This window comes from Ixodes scapularis, unplaced genomic scaffold (genome assembly GCF_016920785.2).
Source record: "Ixodes scapularis isolate PalLabHiFi unplaced genomic scaffold, ASM1692078v2 PGA_scaffold39__5_contigs__length_11793443, whole genome shotgun sequence".
In the NCBI taxonomy this organism is placed as follows: domain Eukaryota; kingdom Metazoa; phylum Arthropoda; class Arachnida; order Ixodida; family Ixodidae; genus Ixodes; species Ixodes scapularis.
Genome location: NW_024609867.1, coordinates 2,642,558 through 2,664,504, shown reverse-complemented (window position 1 = coordinate 2,664,504; position 21,947 = coordinate 2,642,558). Strand labels below are relative to the sequence as shown.

The window sequence follows — 21,947 nt, the reverse complement described above, 5'->3', positions numbered from 1 at the left end:
GGAAAGCTTAAACGCAAGTCTGGAACAGGTACAAGCAAGATTCCCTAGCTGCCCCATCATACTGACTGGCGATTTTAACTTACTTGGTATAAACTGGAATATGAAAGTAGCCGATGAACTCTGTGGAAACAAACAGCAATGTATAAAATTTCCAGATACTATGGAAGCATTTTAGCTTCAACAAATTGTGAGCCAGCCAACCCGTAACGACAATATTCTAGATTTACTTCTAACCACTCATCCCTATTCTATTGATGTTAATGTTTTAGAATATATCAGCGACCACAAGATGGCACATTGTGTTTTTCTACCCCAGTTCAGAGACGTGACGTTCTGAAGAAACAGATATTTGATTATACAAGGGCCGACCTTCAAAAAATGTCAAATATGTTGTCTGAATTTTCTTTCAATTCTTTTAATTTGTTGTATTGCCGGTCAGTAAATGACAGCTGGGTGTCTTTCCGAAATAAAATGATTGAGGTGAAAGATATGTGTATACCCAAAATTTATATTTTACCATGTGCTAGTAATCCCTGGTTCACGACAACTGTGCGACGGTGTATAAATAAGAAAATGAGACATTTTTCAAAAGCCAAGCGTTCGGACGCCCAGGACGGCTGGGAGTCTTATCTTTCACATTCAAGGTCTTGCAAAAAAGAAATCAAGAGAGCCAAACTTAAATTCTTTAACAGCGACCTGTCTAACATTTTGAAAACCAACCCGAAGAAATTTTGGAGTGTGGTGAACCCTAAACCAAAGAATTTACGCTTTTCTATTTTTTCAGAAGAGGGTAGTGTTTTGAGCACATTGAAAACAGCAAAGGCATTAAACTCTTTCTATGGTAGCGTCTTCACGGATGAAATTCCCTTGACCAGTAATACGTTAATATCTTCAACGTCCGCTAAAATGGACACTTTTATCATCACCAGTGAGGGAGTTGCCAATGCAATAGATCGACGCCAACAAATTCAAGCCCTGGTCCGGACAGAATAAGCACAAAATTGCTGAAATTAACAAAAGACATATCCAGCGAACTTTTAGGAGCACTCTTCCAAAAGTCACTTTCTACTGGAACACTACCCGACGATTGGAAACTGGCCCATGTCTTCACTATTTACAAATCTGGCAATCGCAAATCCCTCACAAATTACAGACCCATATCTCTTACTTGCGTATCATGTAAATTAATGGAACACATAATTTATTCTCAGACCATGAAATATCTCGTGACTAACAACCTTCTCTTTTCAAACCAGCCTGGCTTTCAACAGGGACGTTCCTGTGAACTTCAACTTTTCGAGTTAATTACGGACCTTCATAAAAGTATTCACTCCTCCCCCGGAACTGACGCAATTTTTATTGACTTTTCTAAACTCTTTGATCGTGTTCCGCATATAAGGTTAATAAAAAAAACTGACAGATGCTAATATAGAAACGGGTGTCATTAAATGGATCTCAGACTTTCTTTAAAATAGACGCGTGTCGTTTTCGATAACATAATCTCTCCCCCAATAACCGTAAAATCTGGTGCACCGCAAGGATCAGTACTTGGGCCACTCCTCTTCTTACTATACATTAAACATATTCACGTAAACATTCAGTCCACGATCCGACTTTTTGCAGACGACTGCGTCATCTACCGAACTATATCTTCCCCCTCTGATAGCGCATTACTTCATGCAGATCTAGACAAAATTTCACTATGGTGTGTTGATTGGCAAATGCACTACACTAGAAAAACCAACACTCCCGAGCATACTTATCAAATTAATGGTGTAGATATAGAAAAGGTGCAATCATTTAAGTACTTAGGTGTTCATCTTACGGTAGAGTTATCTTGGAAATTACATATTGAGACAATAGTACGAAAGGCTAATCAAACCCGGTGATTCCTGAGAAGAAACTTGTTTTTATCTGACACAAAAACAAAGCCAATGGCATATACATCCCTTGTAAGAAGGAAAATAGAATATGCGTCAGTTATTTGGAATCCCCACCAAGCCTATCTAGTTAATGAGTTAGAGTCTCTCCAAGATAAAGCATCCCGGTTTAGAACACTCAATTATTCAACCACCTGTAGTATAACAAGTATAAAAGAGTCCTTAAATTTAGCATATCTCGTGAACAGAAGGCGAATCGCCCGTTTTTCTTTATTTCATAAAATACATCACGCTTCTACACCTTTCCGTCAAACACACATTGCTCCAGCTAACCGTATCTTCCCACGACTAGACCACCCCAACAAAGTAACCCCAATTTTTTTACGCACTAACCTGTACAAATGCTCTCCTTTTAACCTTGCCGTTTTTGAACAGGATGCCTTACCGTATGATATCGCAGTGACACAGGATTATCAGGCTTTTTTAAATCTCCTGATTCCTTTCATTTCACAAAAAACACAATAATGTTTGCCCCTCGTCGCAGATAAGCCATAGTTCTGCAGTGTGTCGTTGGTTTTCTTTTTGTATTTGTATAATGTTACCATTGAAGTGCAGCAATTGAACTTTTTTGTGTGCCGCGGCTTTCTTTTCTTTTTTTTTTCCTGTTTTCTGTGTATAACTACTGTCAACGTGTTCCGTATGTATGAATTCCCCCCTACGTAATGCCCGAAAGGGCCGTTAGGGTAAATGAATAAATAAATAAATAAGCGGTGTTCCAGTGCAAACTCGCATTGGCCCCTCGTACATCTTTTTTGTGTAAAAGTGAAGCCGTGATGAATTTTTTTTTTACCTCTTCGCGCTTGCAATTGTGAAACACCCCAACCAGATGTTTCACCGAGGGTAGAATATTGTTTGGTTACTTAAATCGATGAGTTAGTTTGGCAGCAAATGTTAATGAATATTCAAAAACAGCTGCAGATTAAGCAGGATACGTTTCAGTATGTCTTGATCGGGCGAAACAAAGGCCAAACATTTCCAGGCTTTTTCCAAGCTCAAAGTGCATTTATTTACAATAGAATATGAGATATCGCAAGAAAGAGGCTTTTCATAACCACAGAGCAGTTTATTTTTGCTCTGAATCGGAGGCCACGTGATATCTGAGTTTCAACGACAAGGGCTAATTCTCCAAAGTTGAATCTTTTTATTTATTCATTTCTTACATGTTACCCCGCAGCGCCATGAGGCATTATCACAGTTGCGGGGGAGGTGTGAGGATATATTTGGACAAGAATCACAGTGGTCAGATAAAGAAACACACCTTAAAAAGCAAACAGGCTCCAAAAAAAAAGTGTGCTGCAAAATTATAAGACTTTAACAAAATGGATCCACAATGGTAGTAAGGTTTAGCCATCAATATAATTTTCCGTACAAGTAAAGGTATGAAGACACAAAGCACAGTGTTACAAACCAAGCATTCTGAATACACATTAACGAAAAGAAAATTCACTTTCCTTTTTCCCTGCTATCACTGACAGTTTATCAAAAATTTATCGGATCAGGGATTTTAAAAAGTTTCCTCGGGCAATTTGTTTCATTGTTTAATGGTACTGGTGAAAAATAAGAATGTTTGTCAGCTAAAGCAGAATATTCCCCTTGATAGTAAAAATAAATTTTCCTCTGCGGTTTTCTTGCGTTTTCTTTTTCTTTTGCGCATTTCATTTTCATTGCTACAGTCTTGTGTTCGCTGATACCGGGAACAACGGAAGTAGAAGAAATAACAGATCGTTCACTGCTAAAGATTAAGTCTAGCGCGCTGTCCCTCCTGTGGTCTCAGCGTGTAGGAAATGTAACGTGTTGACATAAAGAAAAGGCTAAGGCAAATTCAATAAAGGTTTTGTAAGGTGTGGATAAGTTTATACTGATTGGTAATCCATCAACCCAGTTAATATCAGGATAGTTAAAGTCGTTTCCCAGTACAAGGTTGTCGTAAGAAATTCCTGAAATAGCATTTGTTAAAGAAATAATGGTATCGCCGACAGACGCAGGCTCACAGTTGGTTCATAGAATGAACCAACTGTGAGGAAGTGGCCATTACGAAGCGACACCTTACGCCAAACAGACTCAAATGGAAATGGCGAAAATCAATGGCGGTGCTTTGCAGACTGTTGTGAGTCAGCAGGTATACTCCGCCACCATGCCCACTTCTGTCTCATCGATAAGCAGTACAATCAGGTGGAAAAACTTCTGCACTTTTGATTGAGTCATCAAGCCAGGACTCTATACCCCTTACATACTGGGCCTTTTCATATTAACAGGCTCTGCTAAGTCATCAATTTTATTTTTTACACTACGACAATTCACGAGAAGTACATCCAGTTCATTCACAGTTAAAGTATTTTTGAGGGGAGTCCGTTGAATTCGTACTGGTTAATAGATTGTTTTCTCTTTTACTCTCTGTTCGTTGTTGTCATAGTAAAATACTTTGTTTCCAATAATTAGTCTATTTTAGCGTAGTTTAAATTGACTATTTGTATCTTGGCAAATCCAAGAAGCTTGCTTCTTTCATGACGGCCGTTTAGAGAAAAGTCCTTGCCGATAAATATTCCGCTGTTTTTTCGCTTGGGCGTTTCCGTTAGTATAGTTTGTTTTGTTTTGAACGAGGAAAGATTTAAAATGATTGACCTGGATCTCTCTGCATTGTCTACCCAGTCGGTGAGCGCGTTATACATGTAAATGGTCAATTTTGATGCCTAGCACAGCTCCGCAGAGCTGCAGAATTTTTGTTTCGGACGTCGCTATGTTTTATTTGTATCCTCGGCAACACCATAGAAAATGAAATTATTTCTCCGATAGCGATTTCCTGGGTCATCATGACTGTTTGCCAGCTCGTTTCACTACTCGGTAAGTTCCGTGGATAGAACGTTTATTTGCTGCAATTTAGTCTCAAGGGATTTGGTGAAGTAACGTCGTTTATAAGCGATTCTAGTATTGAAAACACAGATGAAAGTGATGTGACTCAATTGTATAGATATCACAATTTAATCGTGGAGACGGCACTGAGCGTTGTAGTCATTCTAACCCGTGTCTCCTCGCGATGATCATTGTCCCGAGGGCTCGAGGAAGACGTTTTCTTCTTCCGCAGCCACCACAGATACTCCCCTCGGTAGAAACGAAGTTATATGCTAGACACATACATTGTAACTAAATGTTTTGGCACTGGACACTGCCATAAGGAATATGTACAATTATTTACACCGCTAGGAAAATTGTTAAGTGTTAATCCCAATGCGCATTCAAGTTGCGTTTCACCGAATGCGATGGTTGTAACCGTCTTGCTGGTTTGTTTGTGTTAAAGTATTGTTTTTAGCTGCATTCGTCTGTATAAGCAGGTTTCAATCTATCAGTTGAGATGGTTTCATGACGGTCGGCCATGTCAATGGTGAAGAACTTCGACTTTCGGTTGAGGACCTTGAACGGACCTTGGTATGGCTGTTCAAGTGGCTTCTTTGTTCTATCGATGCGAACAAAAACATTAATGCAGGTGTCAAGGTCGGGGCTGATGAAGGAAGGGCTGTTCTTAATCTCTCGTGGTGCACATGGGCGAAGTTGTCTGAAATGTTGTCTGAGACGGTGAGCATAGTTTGTAAAATCCTGGGCACACGTGGGCACATCAGGTGACGTGTTGTGAAGAAATTCGCCAGGTAGACGTAGCGTAGTGCCGTAGACAAGCTCAGCAGTAGAGACCCCAATGTCCACTTTGAGCGTGGAACGAATTCCTAGTAGAACAATGGGTAGTGCTTCAGTCCATGGGATGAAGCTGTGAGCACGCAGTGATGATTTTAGTTGGCGGTGAAATCGTTCAACCATTCCATTTGCGGCGGGATGGTACGCCGTTGTGCGAAGGCGTTTGATGCCAAGGAGTCGCATCAGTTCAGCCAAAAGGTGCGACTCGAACTGTCGTCCGCGGTCCGTAGTGACTATTGATTGTACTCCAAAACGGGCAATCCACCCTGTGACGAAAGCTTGAGCAACTGTTGCAGCTGTCATGTCGGGAATCGGGACTGCCTCGGGCCACCGTGTAAAACGATCCACACATGTTAAGAGGTATGTGAAGCCGTTGGAATGAGGTAATGGACCGATCAAATCTAGATGAACATGCTCAAAACGTCCCGTAACTTGTGGAAATTTCGCGAATGGCGTTATGGTATGACGATGAACCTTTGATTTTTGACAAGTTGTACATGATCTTGACCACGTTCGGATATCTGTATTCATCTTTGGCGAGACAAAACGGGTGCTGATAAGTTTCTGCGTAGCTCGTATTCCGGGATGGGACAGTCCGTGTAGGGCATCGAAGATTTTTTTGCGGAATGCGGGTAGAATATAGGGTCGTGCTGTTCCCGTTGAAAAATCACACAGGAGCGAAATATCTGTGTACGGTATGTTTGTTTTCTTTAGGTGCAGAGATGTACCTTGGTACCCAGTGTCCTGGAGGTGGTGTTTTGTAATAGCCGGAAAATCAATCTGTTCGACGCCCGGTAGCTTCAAAGCAGCAATATCCACTCGTGATAACGCATCAGCAACCACGTTGTGCTTCCCTTTGATGTGCCGGATGTCGGTCGTGAATTCACTGATGAATGCCAACTGCCTTTGTTCTCTAGGTGTATAAGAATTGCCGTTCGATGTTATGGCAAATGTCAGTGGCTTGTGATCCGTGAGGATGAAAAAATTGCGACCTTCAACGAAATAACGGAAATGTTTGACGCTGAGGTAAGTGGCAAGAAGTTCACGCCCAAATGCGCTGTAGCGGGTTTCTGTCGTAGTTAATTTTTTTTTTTTTTTTGAGAAGAAAGCGAGAGGTTTCCATTGTCCTCTCATGTATTGTTGTAGTACTGCTCCGACGGCTGTACCAGAAGCATCTACCATAATATTGGTCGGTGCTTCAGGCTTAGGGTACACTAGCAAGGTGGCGTTGGCAATCGCAGTCTTAATGGTGCTGAATGCGGCTGAGGCTGAATGAGACCACGTGAATGGAGGTTTGGAATCTCTTGGGCCGACCAATAAATCATTCAGCGGTTGGACGATTTCCGCGCAACCGGGAAAAAAGCGGCGGTAAAAATTTACCAGTCCCAGAAACTCTCTCAGCTGCCGTATGCTGGACGGTGTTGGATAGTCGCGAATAGCTTTCACCTTGTTGTCGAGTGGTCGAAGCCCCTGATTGTCAACATGGTGGCCTAAAAACTCTAGAGTTGGTACCCCGAATTCACATTTTGCGATATTAATAACGACGCCATGTTCATCTAAACGTTTGAATAGTTGATATAGGTGTCGTTCGTGTTCTTCGTTGGATGCGCTGGCCACTAGAATATCATCCAGATGAGCGAAGCAGAAGTCGAGTCCTCTGAGAACTTGGTCAATGAACCGTTGGAAGGTCTGGGCAGCATTACGTAACCCAAACGGCATCCGAACGAATTCGAGGAGGCCAAATGGAGTTACAATTGCTGTTTTTGGAATATCCTCAGATGCGATGGGTACTTGATGGTATGCTCTGACAAGATCTATTTTTGAAAATACCGACATACCATAAAGATTTGCAGAGAAGTCTTGGAGATGAGGAATTGGGTACCGGTCAGGGATTGTGTTGTTGTTGAGGGCACGGTAATCTCCGCATGGTCTCCAGTCACGACTTTTCTTTGGTACTAGGTGTAACGGAGATGCCCAGTTGCTAGAGGAAGGCCGTATCAGTCCCAAGCCCATCATGTGCTGAAATTCTTGACGTGCCACTTGCAGTTTTTCGGGAGCTAGGCGACGGGCGTGGGCATGCACGGTAGGCCCGGTGGTTGTGATGAAGTGTTGCACATCGTGTTTGACTGGTCGCTCCGTGTTGCATGGTTGTGTCAGGCTGGGGAATTTCCAATGATGGTGTCGTAGTTTGTCTTTGTCCTCAGACGGAAGAGTGTAGGACTCAGCAGTGGTGGATTAGACACGACACCGCGCACGCCAATTTGAGTGGTGGCGTCTAACAGTTTGTGGTGCATCATGTCCACCAGCAGACCGAAATGAGTTAGAAAATCAGCTCCAATGATGGGATATTGAACATTTGCAATTATAAAGACCCATCGGAGCGTACGTCGTAGTCCGAAATCTACAGTTACTGATTTCTCACCGTAGGTGGTGATGGCAGTTCCATTGGCTGCTTGCAGAGCGTTAGTAGTAGTTTTGATTTTGCGGTCTTGTGAGGTAGCAGGAATAACACTGACTTCTGCTCCTGTATCAATTAGAACTCGGATATGTGTTTGGCGATCAGAAACGAAGAAGAGCGTGGGGCGGCCGGAGGAGGAGCCAACTGAACTGGCCGCCGTCAGTGGTTGGTCCGGGTGTTTCCCTGAAAAGAGCAGGGGTTCTGGCACTGGCGTGCGTAGTTACCAAACCTGTGATGGTACCAGCATATTTGACTGTTCGGAGACGATGCTCGTGGGCTGCCGCGAGAGAAATTTGTACGAGTCGATCGGCTGTCTCGTCGAGTCGAGAAATTATCTGTCTGATGCTGGTTTGTGCTGCGACGGCTCGGTGAGCGTAACAGTCGCAGAGTTGTCTCAACCAAATCAGTGCGGTGTCGTACTTCCTCTCGGAGTTGCTGAACTTCTGACGTTTGAGTGCTGACTGGAACCAGTGCGGTAGTGGCCACAGAAGGTACAGCAATATCCAAAATTTTTTCCCCGAGCTCGGCTAAGCAATCCAAAGAAATGTCGCTGGACGTCGCCAAAATCATGCGCGCGTTACTCGGGATTCGTTGCAGAAATAGTTGTCGCAGTATGGTGTCGTCGAAGGAAGCTGCCCGATCTCCGAGAAGTTGCCGCATTGATCTTAGCAATTGAGATGGCTTGCGGTCCCCTAACTCTTCAGTTGTAAGAAGTTGTTGAAGACGTCGTTGCTCTGATGCCGTCGTGCGCTTTATGAGCTCTTCTTTGATCTTGTCGTATGGGTGAGTGGCGGGGGGGTTCATAATAATATCCCGTACTTCTCCAGCTTCACTTGGTTGGAGGGCGCTGATTACGTAATGAAATTTTGTCTCTTGTCGTGATATGTTGCGTGTTGCGAAAAGAGACTCAATGTGCGCAAACCAGAGACCTGGATCTGCTGGCCAAAAGGGCGGGAGCTTGACCGTCACGGCAGTAATGGCTGAAGGGGGCTCACCGGCAGCTTGCATGGCCTGTGTTCTTTGTCCGGGTCACCACTTGATGTGACTCGATTTTATAGATATCACAATTTAATCGTGGAGACGGCAGTGAGCGTTGTAGTCATTCTAACCCGTGTCTCCTCGTGGTGATCATTGTCCCGAGGGCTCGAGGAAGACGTTTTCTTCTTCTTCCGCAGCCACCACAAAAGTTTTTCTTTGACCGATGTCTGTGTTTGCTTGATTGCCGTCATTTCAGCCAAAATTACGTCTTACCCACCTTGTTGACCCCGAAATGACCACAATCACCCCGACTTGCGAATGTTGTTCAGCTGAAACAACTTTTAGCACGTTTTAAGTCATATTGATCGCAGTCTATTACAGCGCAATACACATTGAAAAACACGTCGCTTTTGACAGACACAAAGTACACACATTTACAAAAGTCACTTAATGAGCACCGCCGGGCACATATGCAATCCCAAAAATTCAGTAAATTCGTGATATTGTCCATTACCAAAAAAAATCTTATCCAGCAACAGACATGCGGCTCATGTAATCAGCGCCCACGTTGTTACCACCCTTAATGTACTCAACAGTAAAGTCATATTCCATGAACATTAGGCTCCAACGTAGTACGCGGATGTTTACATGCTTTGCAGAATTAATATAAACGAGTGGCTGATGATCACTTTGCAGAATGAATGGTCTTCCAAATAAGAACACATCAATCTTCTTAACCGCCAAAGTAATGGCTGGTCCTTCTCGTTCCATTGTAGAGTAGGCAGCTTCATGTGGCAGCAGTCGACGACTTGCGTACGATACGGGGTGAGGAATATCATTATGGCGCTGCATGAGTACGGCTCCTATGCTTCTCGACGAAGCGTCGGTACGTAACACGAAAGGTTTTGATTATTCTGGGACTTTTAAGATGGGCTGGCTGGACAGTAGTTCTTCTAGTTTGTCAAAAGACGCCTGTTCGCTCTTCCCCCAATGCACCTTGTTTGGTGCTCTTTTACGTGTCAACTCCGTGAGTGGGTGAAAGATTTCAGAGTACTGGGGTACGAAATCTCTATAGTAGCCCGTAAGGCCAAGGAATGATCGCACTTCCTTTTTTTGTCTCGGGTTGATTGGTAGCTTGCACCTTCTCCAGGGTCTCGACTTGAGGGCGCAGGAGACCATGTCCAACGACGTGGCCAAGAAATTTGACAAACGCGAAGCCAATTTCGCTCTTTGTGGGACGGATCGTTAAACCTGCCTGCTTTACGCGCTGGAAGAACAACTCCAAAGTCATTATATGCTCCTCCCAGCACTCCGTGGCGATGAGGACATCATCACAGTAGTGGTAGATGTTCGAGACCCCCTCGACCACTTTTCTCATAAGCCGGCTGAATACAGCTGGTGGTGTTTTGATGCCAAAGGGCATAACTCGAAACAGATAAAATTCAGACGTGGAAGAAAAAGTTGTCATGTGCTTTGAAGCCTCGTGCATCGGAACCTGCCAGTATCCTTTAGAGAAGTCAAACTTCGAGAAGTACTGGCTTTTTCCCAACTTTGCAAACATCATGTCCACTCTTGGGATGGGTCCACTGTCGGGAATCAGGACCTTGTTCAGTTGTCTGAAGTAAATGCAGAGTCGCATTCTCCCGTCTTTTTTTTTTACCATCACGATGGGTGCTTGATAGGGGGACTTGGAGGGCTCAATGACGCCCCCCTTTGTAGCATTTCTTTTACTTCCTCCTGTACCGTTTTTGGATGGAGAATGGTATGGGTTACTGATGGACTTGAATAGGAGTGTCGGTCGTGACTTACAACTTGCACTCTACCAGGTGGGTCCTTCCTGGGACATCTGACAGGATTTCTTGGTATATTTTCAGGAGTCTGGAAACTTGTGCTCGTTGATCGGCAGTCAGCTCCTTTGATATTTTCATGTCTCGATAAGTTTCGTTTTGTTGCAGTGTCGCACACGGGAGGTCTTCGTCCTCAACATTCCCATCATGGAATGAGACCGAAGCTCGTTGAGGTGTCTGATCAACGATTGTCCTCTCTTCGTACTTTTTCAGCATGTTGATATGAAACAAGCTGGTTCTTGTTCCAAGGTCGATGGCGTAATCAACGTCATTTCGTCTCTCTAAAACAGTAAAGGGGCCTTTCCAGGTGAGGATCGTCTTGTTGGTGTCAGATGGCAAAAGGAGCAGGACCCTGTCTCTAACAGTGAGCTGGCGCCTCCTTGTCTTCTTGTCATGATAGGTTTTCTGTGTCATCTTCGCTTTCTTGAGCTGCTCTTGGGCTATTCGGCACGTGTCTTCTAAGCGCTTGCGAAGCTCGACCATGTAGCCGTACGAGGTCTTTGTCTCGTCGCCGTCACTCTCTCCTGACCAGAGCTTTTTCAATATGGCCATGGGTCCTCTGACGTATTTACCGTACAGTAGGGCAATAGTGGCGAACCCGAGGGAGGTCTGTGGCACTTCACGATATGCAAATAACAGTGGTGCCAAGTATCTGTCCCAGCTCTTGGGTCTTTCCTGAGACATTCGTCGAGTCATTTGTTTCAGCGTGCCGTTGAAACGTTCCACAAGGCCGTTTGCCATAGGGTGATATGGCGTGGTTGGCATGTGTTTAAGCGAAAGCAACCGGCTGAACTCCCTCATAAGCCCAGACATGAACGATCTGCCGCAATCGTTAATGATTTCTCTGGGAAATCCCACACGTGAGGACATTTCTAGTAAAGCCTCGGCGACCTTCTACCGTTTCAATGCCTGGTAAAGCAACCGCATCAGGGTAGCGCGTCGCGAAGTCAACCATGGTGAGTACATCGCGGTTTCCCTTCTCGGTTGTTGGAGATAGGGGTCCCACAATGTCGATGGCGACCCGCTGGAATGGTGTTTCGATGACTGGCATATTGCCCAAAGGTACGCTGTCTACTAGGTGCTTTGGTACAGTTCCCTGGCAGACTTCGCACGACTTCACAGATCGAGTAACGTCTCCTTGAACTCCTAACCTGTAGAACTCCTCGAGGATTCTATCTGTCGTGCGTTTAATTCCTGCTTTGATGGAATAGCGCGGATGAACAGTCACACCCACATGCACCCAAAAGGAGACGGACTCGCAGCGCTGACTTACAACTCAGTCCTATATTTCTTCTTCCTCAAATCTTCAAGTTCTTCGCCTTTGCCGTTAATAAAAACCATTTAACTTTTTCCCACCAGAGACCAAATAGCCAATAAACATTAACAAATAACTAATAATTAAATAAATAAATGAATTTTTTTCATTTATTTATTTTTTTGTTAAATTTGTAATAATATAATAACATTATTATAATATAATATATATATATATATATTATAATATAATAATATAATAAATAAATAAATATTTGTTTATTACTTTAAGGATGGTACACTAACACAACCAATGTGTTAGTGTACCATCCTTAGCTTTGTCAAAGAAAGGATTGGATTATCTAGAGATGGTCATCAAAGCACCAGTAGTGATGAGAAATATTTCGCTTAATTTAATTTAAATAATTTTTAATTTTTTAATAGCATATTTAGTTGCCTTTTATTTATTTAATTATTAGTTATTTGTTAATGTTTATTGGCTATTTGGTCTCTGGTGGGAAAAAATTGAAATGGTTCTCATTAACGGCAAAGGTGAACAAGTTGAATATTTGAGGAAGAAGAAATATAGGACTGAGTTGTAAGTCAGCGCTGCGAGTTTGTCTCCTTTTGTGTGCATGTGAGTGTGACTGTTCATCCGCGCTGTTCCATCAAAGCATGAATTACCAACTTGCCCAAGCACTACATTATCAAGCGTTTAATTCCCTGATGTCCAGCGAGAATTCCCTCGTGTGCCATTTTTAGCACAAAGTTCCGGAGATCGCTTGGAACAACGAGCTGTTCCATCTCCTTCTTTGATGGCAATTTGTACCGTCGTAACGGAATTCCGTTGGTCAGTGTGAACTCAATGTCAGCTGATCTTGTAGCAACTTTGTTCCCAACCGCTTCAAAACATCTTCGGAGAGTACTGTCTTCTTTCTGCTTGGCGCTCAGCTCCGTCGAGTTGATGGCCAATGGATTCACTACCGCCACAGGTAATTGACCAGAGTTTCGCGAGGCCAGCTTAGCTGCGGCCCCGGTCTGTGACTCGTTTGGCTCTGTCGCAGCCGATGAAAGGCCCGTCTCAATGAGAACTGGTTGAGTTATTGAACTGCCACAGTCGCTTGCCTCAGTAACTGGAGCTGTCCTCTCTCCTTGAAGAGGCGTGCCTTGCTGACTACTCCATATAACGTTAGGATCGGAGGCATCCCGCACACCATCCACGTTTCCTAAAAGGACATTATAGAGAGGATTTTCCATCACTTTGCCTTGGAAATAGGGGGAATCAATGTCAACCACCGCTTCAGGCAGACACAATTCTGTCCGGTCAAGCAGGAAGATAACGCAGTTTCGTCCTGTAAATTTGACGTCAGGAACCAGGGACCGCTTGACTATGACCGAGTTACACCCAGAATCTGGCAGGACGGTGACCTGATGACCCTCGAGTAGCCCTGTAGCCGTGGGCATGCCGTCTGCTTGAACGTCAGTTCCCGTTTTGTCCTCTTCAGCTTTCCCAGCAAGGCGTTCGGATGTACGACTTCCAGATCCGTAGATGTTACGATGCTTCCGACGTGTCAGAGAACATGACGCCTGTCTACCACCGGCTGTCTTCTTCGGACAAGCCTCAGCTTTACGCCCGTTCTGGCAACATTTCCAGCAGAAATTCGTCTTCTGATTGGCTCCTCTTGATTTGGCCCAACAGTCTGCTGCCCAATGGCCTTGTTTATTGCAAAGGAAGCACTGCCGGTTTCTCTTTGCACCTTGAGGATCAGACATCCTAACTTGCCTGTCGGCTTGTCAGTCTCTTTTTTTTTTTTTTTGCCGAGGTTGACCAACCCCTGGGCCTCGAGGTAGTGGTCTGCTGCTTCTGCTAGCTTGTCGAGCCCTTGGCAGCCCCTTTCTTTTATAAAAAAATGCGAGTTTCTCGTGGCATTTATTCAAAGATTCTTCGGAGACAATTTTGTCCCGAAGTGCGTCATAAGTGCGCTCCGTCCTTGCCATCTTCTGCCAATGGTCAAAATAACCTAATAGACGACCAGAAAATTGTCTTCCCGTTTCGGAGTTCTCTGGTTTCGCCTCTCTGAACTTGACACGCTATCCTTCCTCAGTATATCGAAATCGTTGGAGAAGAGTCTGCTTCAGTTTAGCATAGTCCATGGAATCGTCGGCAGCCATGCGTCCTACTACACTTAACGCTTCTCTTTCAAACATAGGCTCAAGGACAAGGCCAATTTTTCCAGAGGCCATTGTTGACTTGTTGCCACTCGCTCAGAACGTTGGATGTATGCATCCAATTCATCGCTCCCTTCGTTAAAGGGGGTATAAGTTTATGAGGACTTCGATACCCCTGCGCAACACTAGGAGACGTACCATCATCAGATGCATCTGGAACCCAAGTGATCGATCCTCCTTGCTGCTCTTGTAACCGCAACTTCAGTTCTAGCACAGTGCGTTCTGCTTCTAAACAAGCACTCGTTTGAGCTTCTACTTCTCGAGCCCTTTCTCGTTCTGTTAGACGCTCCTCTCTTTCGTGTGCGCGTTTTTCGTCTATCCATTGTTTTAGCGAAGCCAGTGAAAAACCCAATTCTTTACCAATTACCGTTAACTTCTCAAGATCCATTCTCAACCGACATGGACACTAGCGAGGTGGAGCTCTTTAAGGGGGAAATTAAGAGCAGTCCTGTCGCGGACGCCAGACATGTAGTGGACTATTTCACTCCCGCAGATATGCGACGCGAAGAGAAAGGATATCGAGACCAGTTTGATAGATAGAACGAAAAAAAAATTTTAGATTTCGACAGATAATACAATGATTAAAACAAAAAGTACAAGATAGAAGCGCGAATGACATTAGTACAAAAAGAAGGGGGAACAAAAAATAACGATAGTAATGGAAGTCTTACAGTTCACAGATGCGGCGAGCTTCATCAGAGTTCATTTTCTCGTCGGTGGTGCAGCGGCAGAGTCCGGGTTTGGTTGTGCCGTCTTGGCGGAACGAGGTCCTGCGTTAAGGTGCAAGACTTCGACGTGGGGTGAAAATCTTGCGTATAGCTGCAAGCCTTAGCCCCCGTGAGCTTGATGATTGCCCTGTCGGTCCCGAGAACGTTTTTTACTTCCTCTTCGTCTCTCGTCTCAGTCTCTTTTCTCGTGCAAACTGCTCGCTCTTGTCTCTTTCACTTCTTCATTTTCTTGCTCCCACCTTTTGACCCCGAAATCACCATATGTATATATGGTGATTTCACGTACGATGACGTGAAGTGCCCGTGTTGTGTATATATATATATATATATATATATATATATATATATGAGAAGAAAAAACCCTAAGTGAAAACAGCAACAACGGACGATTTATTCTTCGACGTTTCGGCCGGAGTCCGCCCTTCGTCATATATATATATATATATATATATATATATATATATATATATATATATATATATATGTATTGTTAAGAAGAAGTGGTACCGCAGAGTGGCGCGCGCTCGACGAGCATTCGGAGAGCTCGGACTGTTCCCGGACGAATGTCACCCCTACTATTCATCCTGTATCTAATCATTCCTCATTAAATCACCCTATATTTGTAACCTAATACGTGGTGGAGGTGCAGCAAAATCCCCAACCTCTCCCCTCCGCTCATCTGACCTGGAGCTGCGCAGCGGCCGCTTCACCTCTGCAACCATGCCCGATGAGAACGCCAACACAACGGACCAGCGGCCTCTACCCATCAAGAATCGCCAACGTGACCCCCCCGAATTCGCCGGTACCCTTAATTCGGACGTCCAAGACTGGCTGAAGAATTATGACCGCGTGAGTCAGCATAATCGTTGTGACGACATGATCAAGCTCGCCAACGTTGTGTTTTTCCTGAAAGGCACAGCGCTACAATGGTTCGACAACCATGAAACCGAAATAAATTCATAGGACGCGCTCAAAGCCGCCGTTGCGGACATCTTTGACACACCTGAACGCCGCAGACAGTATGCCAAGGACAAGCTTTCCAAGCGGTACCAAGCCGCCTCTGAATCTTCGACCTCTTTTATCGAAGACGGACTCCGCCTTTGCAGCCGCGTCAATGCAGCTATGCCAGAGGACAAGAAAATCAGGCACCTCTTCAAGGGGTTGTCCCAGCAACTGTTTTCTTTCGTCGCACCTAAATCGCCTCCGACCGTCCACCAACTCCTTGCAGAATGTAAGAAGTACGAAGAGCTACAAAGCGGCAGGATCCTCAACGCTCCGTTTGAACGCCTCCCGGTGAGCTTTCTACTCTTATACGAAAAATCGTTCGCGAAGAATTACGCGAATTTGTGGCTTCCTTTCGCCCTCCGCCGACATTTCACGTCCACAAATCGAGACTTATAGTGTTCAGCAAGTCATCAAGGATGAACTTCGGGCTGTGCTTTGCCCCATCGCACAGGTTCCTTGCCCTCACGTTCCGCCACCTGCTTTCTCGCCGCCCATCTGCGCCTTGCAGCACGCATCCCCACACCTCTGCCCCGTGCAGCATTTGAATAACGTTTCCCCACCTCCTTGACGTTACGGACCACCCCGAAGAACTGGGGAATATTGCACCGAAGACAACCGTCCGGTATGCTTCTACTGCCACTCATCTGGCCACGTTATTCGCTACTGCCGCCGCCGTATTCAGTCTGAGACATACAATCGCAACCTCACTTCTACCCCACCCTTCAACGACCACAACCCCAGCCGTACCTCCGACGACCACCGCAACTGGAGTCCTCCCCCTTTTCCTAGTTCTCGGCGTGGCCGGTCCCTATCCCCTTACCCTCGACGCCGCTCTGTCTCGCTGTTTATTGATGCCACTGCCACATCTCAACCGTCAAACTAAACAACGCAGCCTGTCGTGACACAGGAGGTTAGGCTGCATCCCCGTCAACAGCCCCAAATCCTCCTTCTCTTGGCCCTACCACTATTGCCGTCGAAACTGGAAGAGAAAAAGTCGCAGCTTTAATAGACACAGCTGCAGAAAAATCCTGCATTCCTAATCAACTCCGTCGCCGTTTGCACAAAGTGCTAACTCCACCATTTTCTGGACATTTCCTTCGCATGGGAAACAGTGACCTCGTACAACCTCTCGGTCAGTGCACTATGCCGGTTCATATCGGTGGTACTTCCTACATAATTCTGTTCACTGTACTCGAACATTTTGTCGTCAACGTTATATTGGGATGGGATTTTCTTTCGGCCACTGATGCGACCATTGACTGTGCCAGCCGGGAATCGCTCTTGAACTCTTCGCCGACTACTGACACCACCTGTGAACCTTACCCCATTTTTCTTCACACCAGTGGTGATTGCATCTTACCTCCCCTCTCGGCTGCCTATATCACACTCATGCCGAACCGTCCTCTTATATGCACCTCCGGTCTTATCGAGCCCATCGCCAGCCTTGTCACAAAGAAGCCTGTCATCATTCCCTACTGCATCGCCGACAAACTTCAAGGACAGGTTTCTCTCTTCATCACAAATACCTCAGTTGAGCCCCAAATTGTACCCCGTGGTGTCCGCTTGCCCTATTGAAAATTCCATCAAGATACGTAATTTGGGACACTGACTGCCAGTCAGCAGCCTTGATGGAACATGTTGGACCATCAGACGTCATCTGATGGTCCATCAGATGACGTCTGACTGCCACTGTGTAGGGATTTGCATCAAGAAGGGCAGTATTTATATAAGAGTAAAGCTATACGCACTCATAAATGTCGCCAAATGCATCGATAAAACAAAATGTTCGAGGAAAAAAAAATGAAAAAAAAGCAGGACCACCGCGGATCGGACCCGCACCATTTGCGTGTAAATCGGACGCCCTAACCCCTATGCTACGCCATAGCTTAGAAAACTCGATTTCAACATTCGTTTTATACGAGATGCTTCGGTTGCAAATGCAGTTAAGACTTCAGGCTGTTATGCAAACCACTGGTACATCACTCGCCGTACTTCAGTTCTACTCACCTGCCATGTAGAGTACTTTCGCGCCGTAGAACGATCCTTTTTTTCGCGCGTCTCCGGCCCAGTAGACCTGGTACACCTTGTCGTCTTCAACTACACCACTAAAGTCCCTTACATTGTCGGAACTCACAACAGGCTGCCTCTTGTGGAGTAGAAATTCTACTAAAACATAAGACATTGTAGAGCCCGGGTAGGATCGACAGGTTGGAGCAAGCGGGCAAACAAAACGAGTCGAGAGGGATCGTTCATGAAAGCTCGGCGAAGCCTCTATAGGCGAAGCGAAGTGGCGGTTTCGGCGTTTCGGCGGGCTTCTGATCAAGGTTGTCGGTCGGCTGCGTGTCATATCTCTAACATCAGCAGTATTATGGGCTCACGTCCCGAAATCGTTTTCTTGTGCATAGATTATTTTTTGTATTCACAGATTTGACAAAATAGTGGTATCCGAACGAACTTTACGTCCTTTGACCGTACGTCTGTCTGCACGTCAAAGTTTTTTGACGTACAGTAAGAGCCAATCGATGTACAATCAGAATCGCCACCAAGACATCTTGATGGCATTTCGCGGCGGCCGACTGCCACCAGGAAACCATCAGAAAGCCGACAAGTGGAGTCTGACTGGAGTTTAACTGTCGGTCAGAGTAACTTGTTGGTCAATCAGACATGTTTGACGTACAGTCAGGCACAGTCAGCGGTCCACTAGAAAACATTGACTGCCAAACAGTCTTACATTGATGGATTTTTCCTTCGGGTGGCTACACTCACTACTCATATCTACGACAACTTCGTACCCTTTCTGACAGTATTAACATTCAGACCTTGTCAGCCCCTCTGGACGCCAACATGCACGTTGCGAAGATGATAGACGCCCGCTTATCTGACGGCCAAAAAGAATCTTTAACCCAGCGTCTTCTCTCATATGACGACCTCTTCGATTTCGACAATCGACCCCTTCCGCAGACGTCGGAGGTCTCCCATCACATCGAAACGGGCGTAGCCTCTCCCGTTCAAAGTCGTCCCTACCGAGTTTCATCGGCAGAGCGCCAGGTCATTCACAAACACGTCACTGATATGCTTCGCAAGATAATAATTGAACCCTCATGAAGCCCTGGTCGTCACCTGTGGTCCTCGTAAAGAAAAAAAATGGAACCTGGCGCTTTTGCGTAGATTACTGACGCTTAAACAAAATTACTTCCAAGGACGCCTACCCTCTACCCAGAATTGACGATACTCTCGATTTTCTTCAAAGATCATCCTTCTTCTCTTCAATAGACCTTCGCAGTGGCTATTGGCAGATACCCGCTGCGGATATTGACAAATCTAAAACTGCCTTCATTACCTCCGCCGGCCTCTATCAGTTTAACGTCATGCCCTTTGGTTTGTGTAATGCCCCAGCCACATTTGAAAGAATGATGGACACTGTGCTGCGTGGTCTCACCTGGAAAATATGCCTGTGCTATCTAGACGATATCATTGTTTTTTCCCGTTCATTCTCTCAACACTTGAACAGGCTAACGCATGTCCTCGACTGCTTTTGACCAGCCCACCTGCAGCTTAACTAAAAAAAAATGTGTCTTTGGAGAACGCCAAATCAAGGTTTTGGGTCACATTGTCAGCGCTGACGGAATTCGCCCTGACCCATCCAAGGTACAAGCCGTTCCCGAATTTCGAGTGCCCAAACATTTGGAAGACGTGCGCGCCTTCCTCGGTCTTTGCACCTATTTTCGGAAATTCATACCCGGATTCGCCCACCTCGCCGAACCCCTGAACTCACTTCTCCATAACAATGCGACCTTCCAATGGAGTCGCGAACAACACGATGCCTGCCAAGCCCTCAAGACTGCCTTGACGACCGTTCCAGTTCTTGATCATTTCGTCCCAAGCGCCGACACGGAGATCTGCACAGATGCAAGCGGCCACAGCATCGGCGCGGTGTTGGCCCGGAACGTCTCCGGTGTCTATTATGTGATTGCCTATGCAAGTCGTACGCATACAAAATGGGAGCGAAATTACAGTATAACAGAGCGCGAGTGTCTGGCCGTTGTTTGGGCAATTTCGAAATTCCGTCCTTATCTCTATGGCAAACACTTCACTGTCGTCACTGATCACCATGCGTTATGCTGGTTAACAATGTTAAAATACCCTTCCGGACGTCTTGGACGCTGGTCCTTGAAGTTACAAGACTACACATTTACAGTGGACTACAAATCTGGCAAAAGACACCTCGACGCGGACAGTCTTTCAAGATGCCCACTTCCCCCTGCGTCGCAACGTACACCTTCCGCCGACCCCGACACAACAACGGCCGTCTTAGACTACATCGACATTGTTGCCTCACAACAGTCTGATCCTTCCTTACACCCCATGATTCACCACTTACTGGGCTTATATCAGAACCCTCCTGCGCAAATCCTACGCCGTGCCCGTCTATTCCAACTCAGGAATGGAGTCCTCTGTAGGCGGAACTATGACGTCTACGGACGCGCTTGGCTTTTGGTTATGCCCCGACAACTACAAAGAGATGTCATTCAAACTCACCATGACGACGCAACAGCCGGACATCTTGAATTTGGGAAAACGTACTTCCGCATACGGAGTCGTTACTTCTGGACGGGGATGACCCGCACCATCAACAAATATGTTCGGGCGTGTCACGACTGCCAGTCGAAGAAAAGACCTACCACCAGGCTTTCTGGTAGACTACAACCGATCCCAAAACCATACCATCCATTTCAGCGTATAGGAATCGACTTTCCCGGTCCTTTTCCTCTGTCGACAAGCGGGAACAAGTGGATCATTGAAGCTATTGATCATTTGACAGGCTATGCTGAGACAACTTCTATACCCGCCGCCAACGCCGATGAAGTTGCTAATTGTTTTCTGCACTACATTTTCTTGCGTCATGGAGCTCCCCAGTTTATAATTAGTGATCAAGGCGCTCCCTTTCTCTCTCAAGTCCTTGAAGACGTGTTTCGGCTTTCTTCCACAGTCCACAAAGTCGCAAGTGCCTACCATCCCCAAACAAATGGACTGACCGAGCGCTTGAACCACATACTTGCCGACATGGTTTCAATGTATGTTGCGGACCATCACACCACAACTGGGACATCAATCTTCCCTACGTAACATATGCATATAATACGGCACGGCAGTCTACAACCGGCTACTCTCCATACTACCTCCTTTATGCCCGCGAACCTTTCACACCTCTTGATACCATTTCGCCCTACACACCTGACACCTTAAATCAGCCGTCCGCAGCAGAGATCACATCCAGAGCAGAGGACGCTCGCCAACGGGCCCGCATGCACACCCAGGAATCGCAGCAGCACCAGAAGCTACGTTACGATGCATGTTATCTGCCTACCACCTACGACATCGGCGACGAAGTTCTCTTGTGAACTCCCTTGCGCGCACCCGGCAAGTCTCAAAAACTCCTCAAGCAATTCGTCGACCCGTTCCGTGTCGCCCATCAACTTTCTTTCAACAACTACGAAGTTGCGCCTGTTAACTTACCCCTTGATTATCGTTCAAGATCTTGTGACGTGGTCCACATAAGCCGTATGAAGCCTTACTATCGTTGCGATACGTAAGCCTCTCAAACGCATCAGAGGGCCGGTGCCTGCACCGACGGGGCGAATATTGTTAGGAAGAAGTGGTACCGCAGAGTGGCGCGCGCTCGACGAGCACTCGAAGAGCGCGGACTGTTCCCGGACGAATGTCACCCCTACTATCCATCCTGTATCTAATCATTCCTCATTAAATCACCCTATATTTGTAACCTAATAATATATATATATATATACAAAATATGACGGGTCCT

At 45.7% G+C, this 21,947-nt stretch overlaps 1 protein-coding gene across 1 annotated transcript; it reads left to right on the top strand.

Moving 5' to 3' along the window:
* Positions 1-1,721: 1,721 nt before the first annotated feature.
* On the top strand, positions 1,722-2,405 carry LOC120841301. Its single transcript, XM_040212162.1, has 2 exons — positions 1,722-1,790; positions 1,932-2,405. Exons 1-2 carry the CDS (start codon positions 1,722-1,724, stop codon positions 2,403-2,405), a joined length of 543 nt encoding a protein of 180 aa, XP_040068096.1.
* The last annotated feature ends 19,542 nt before the right edge of the window (positions 2,406-21,947 follow it).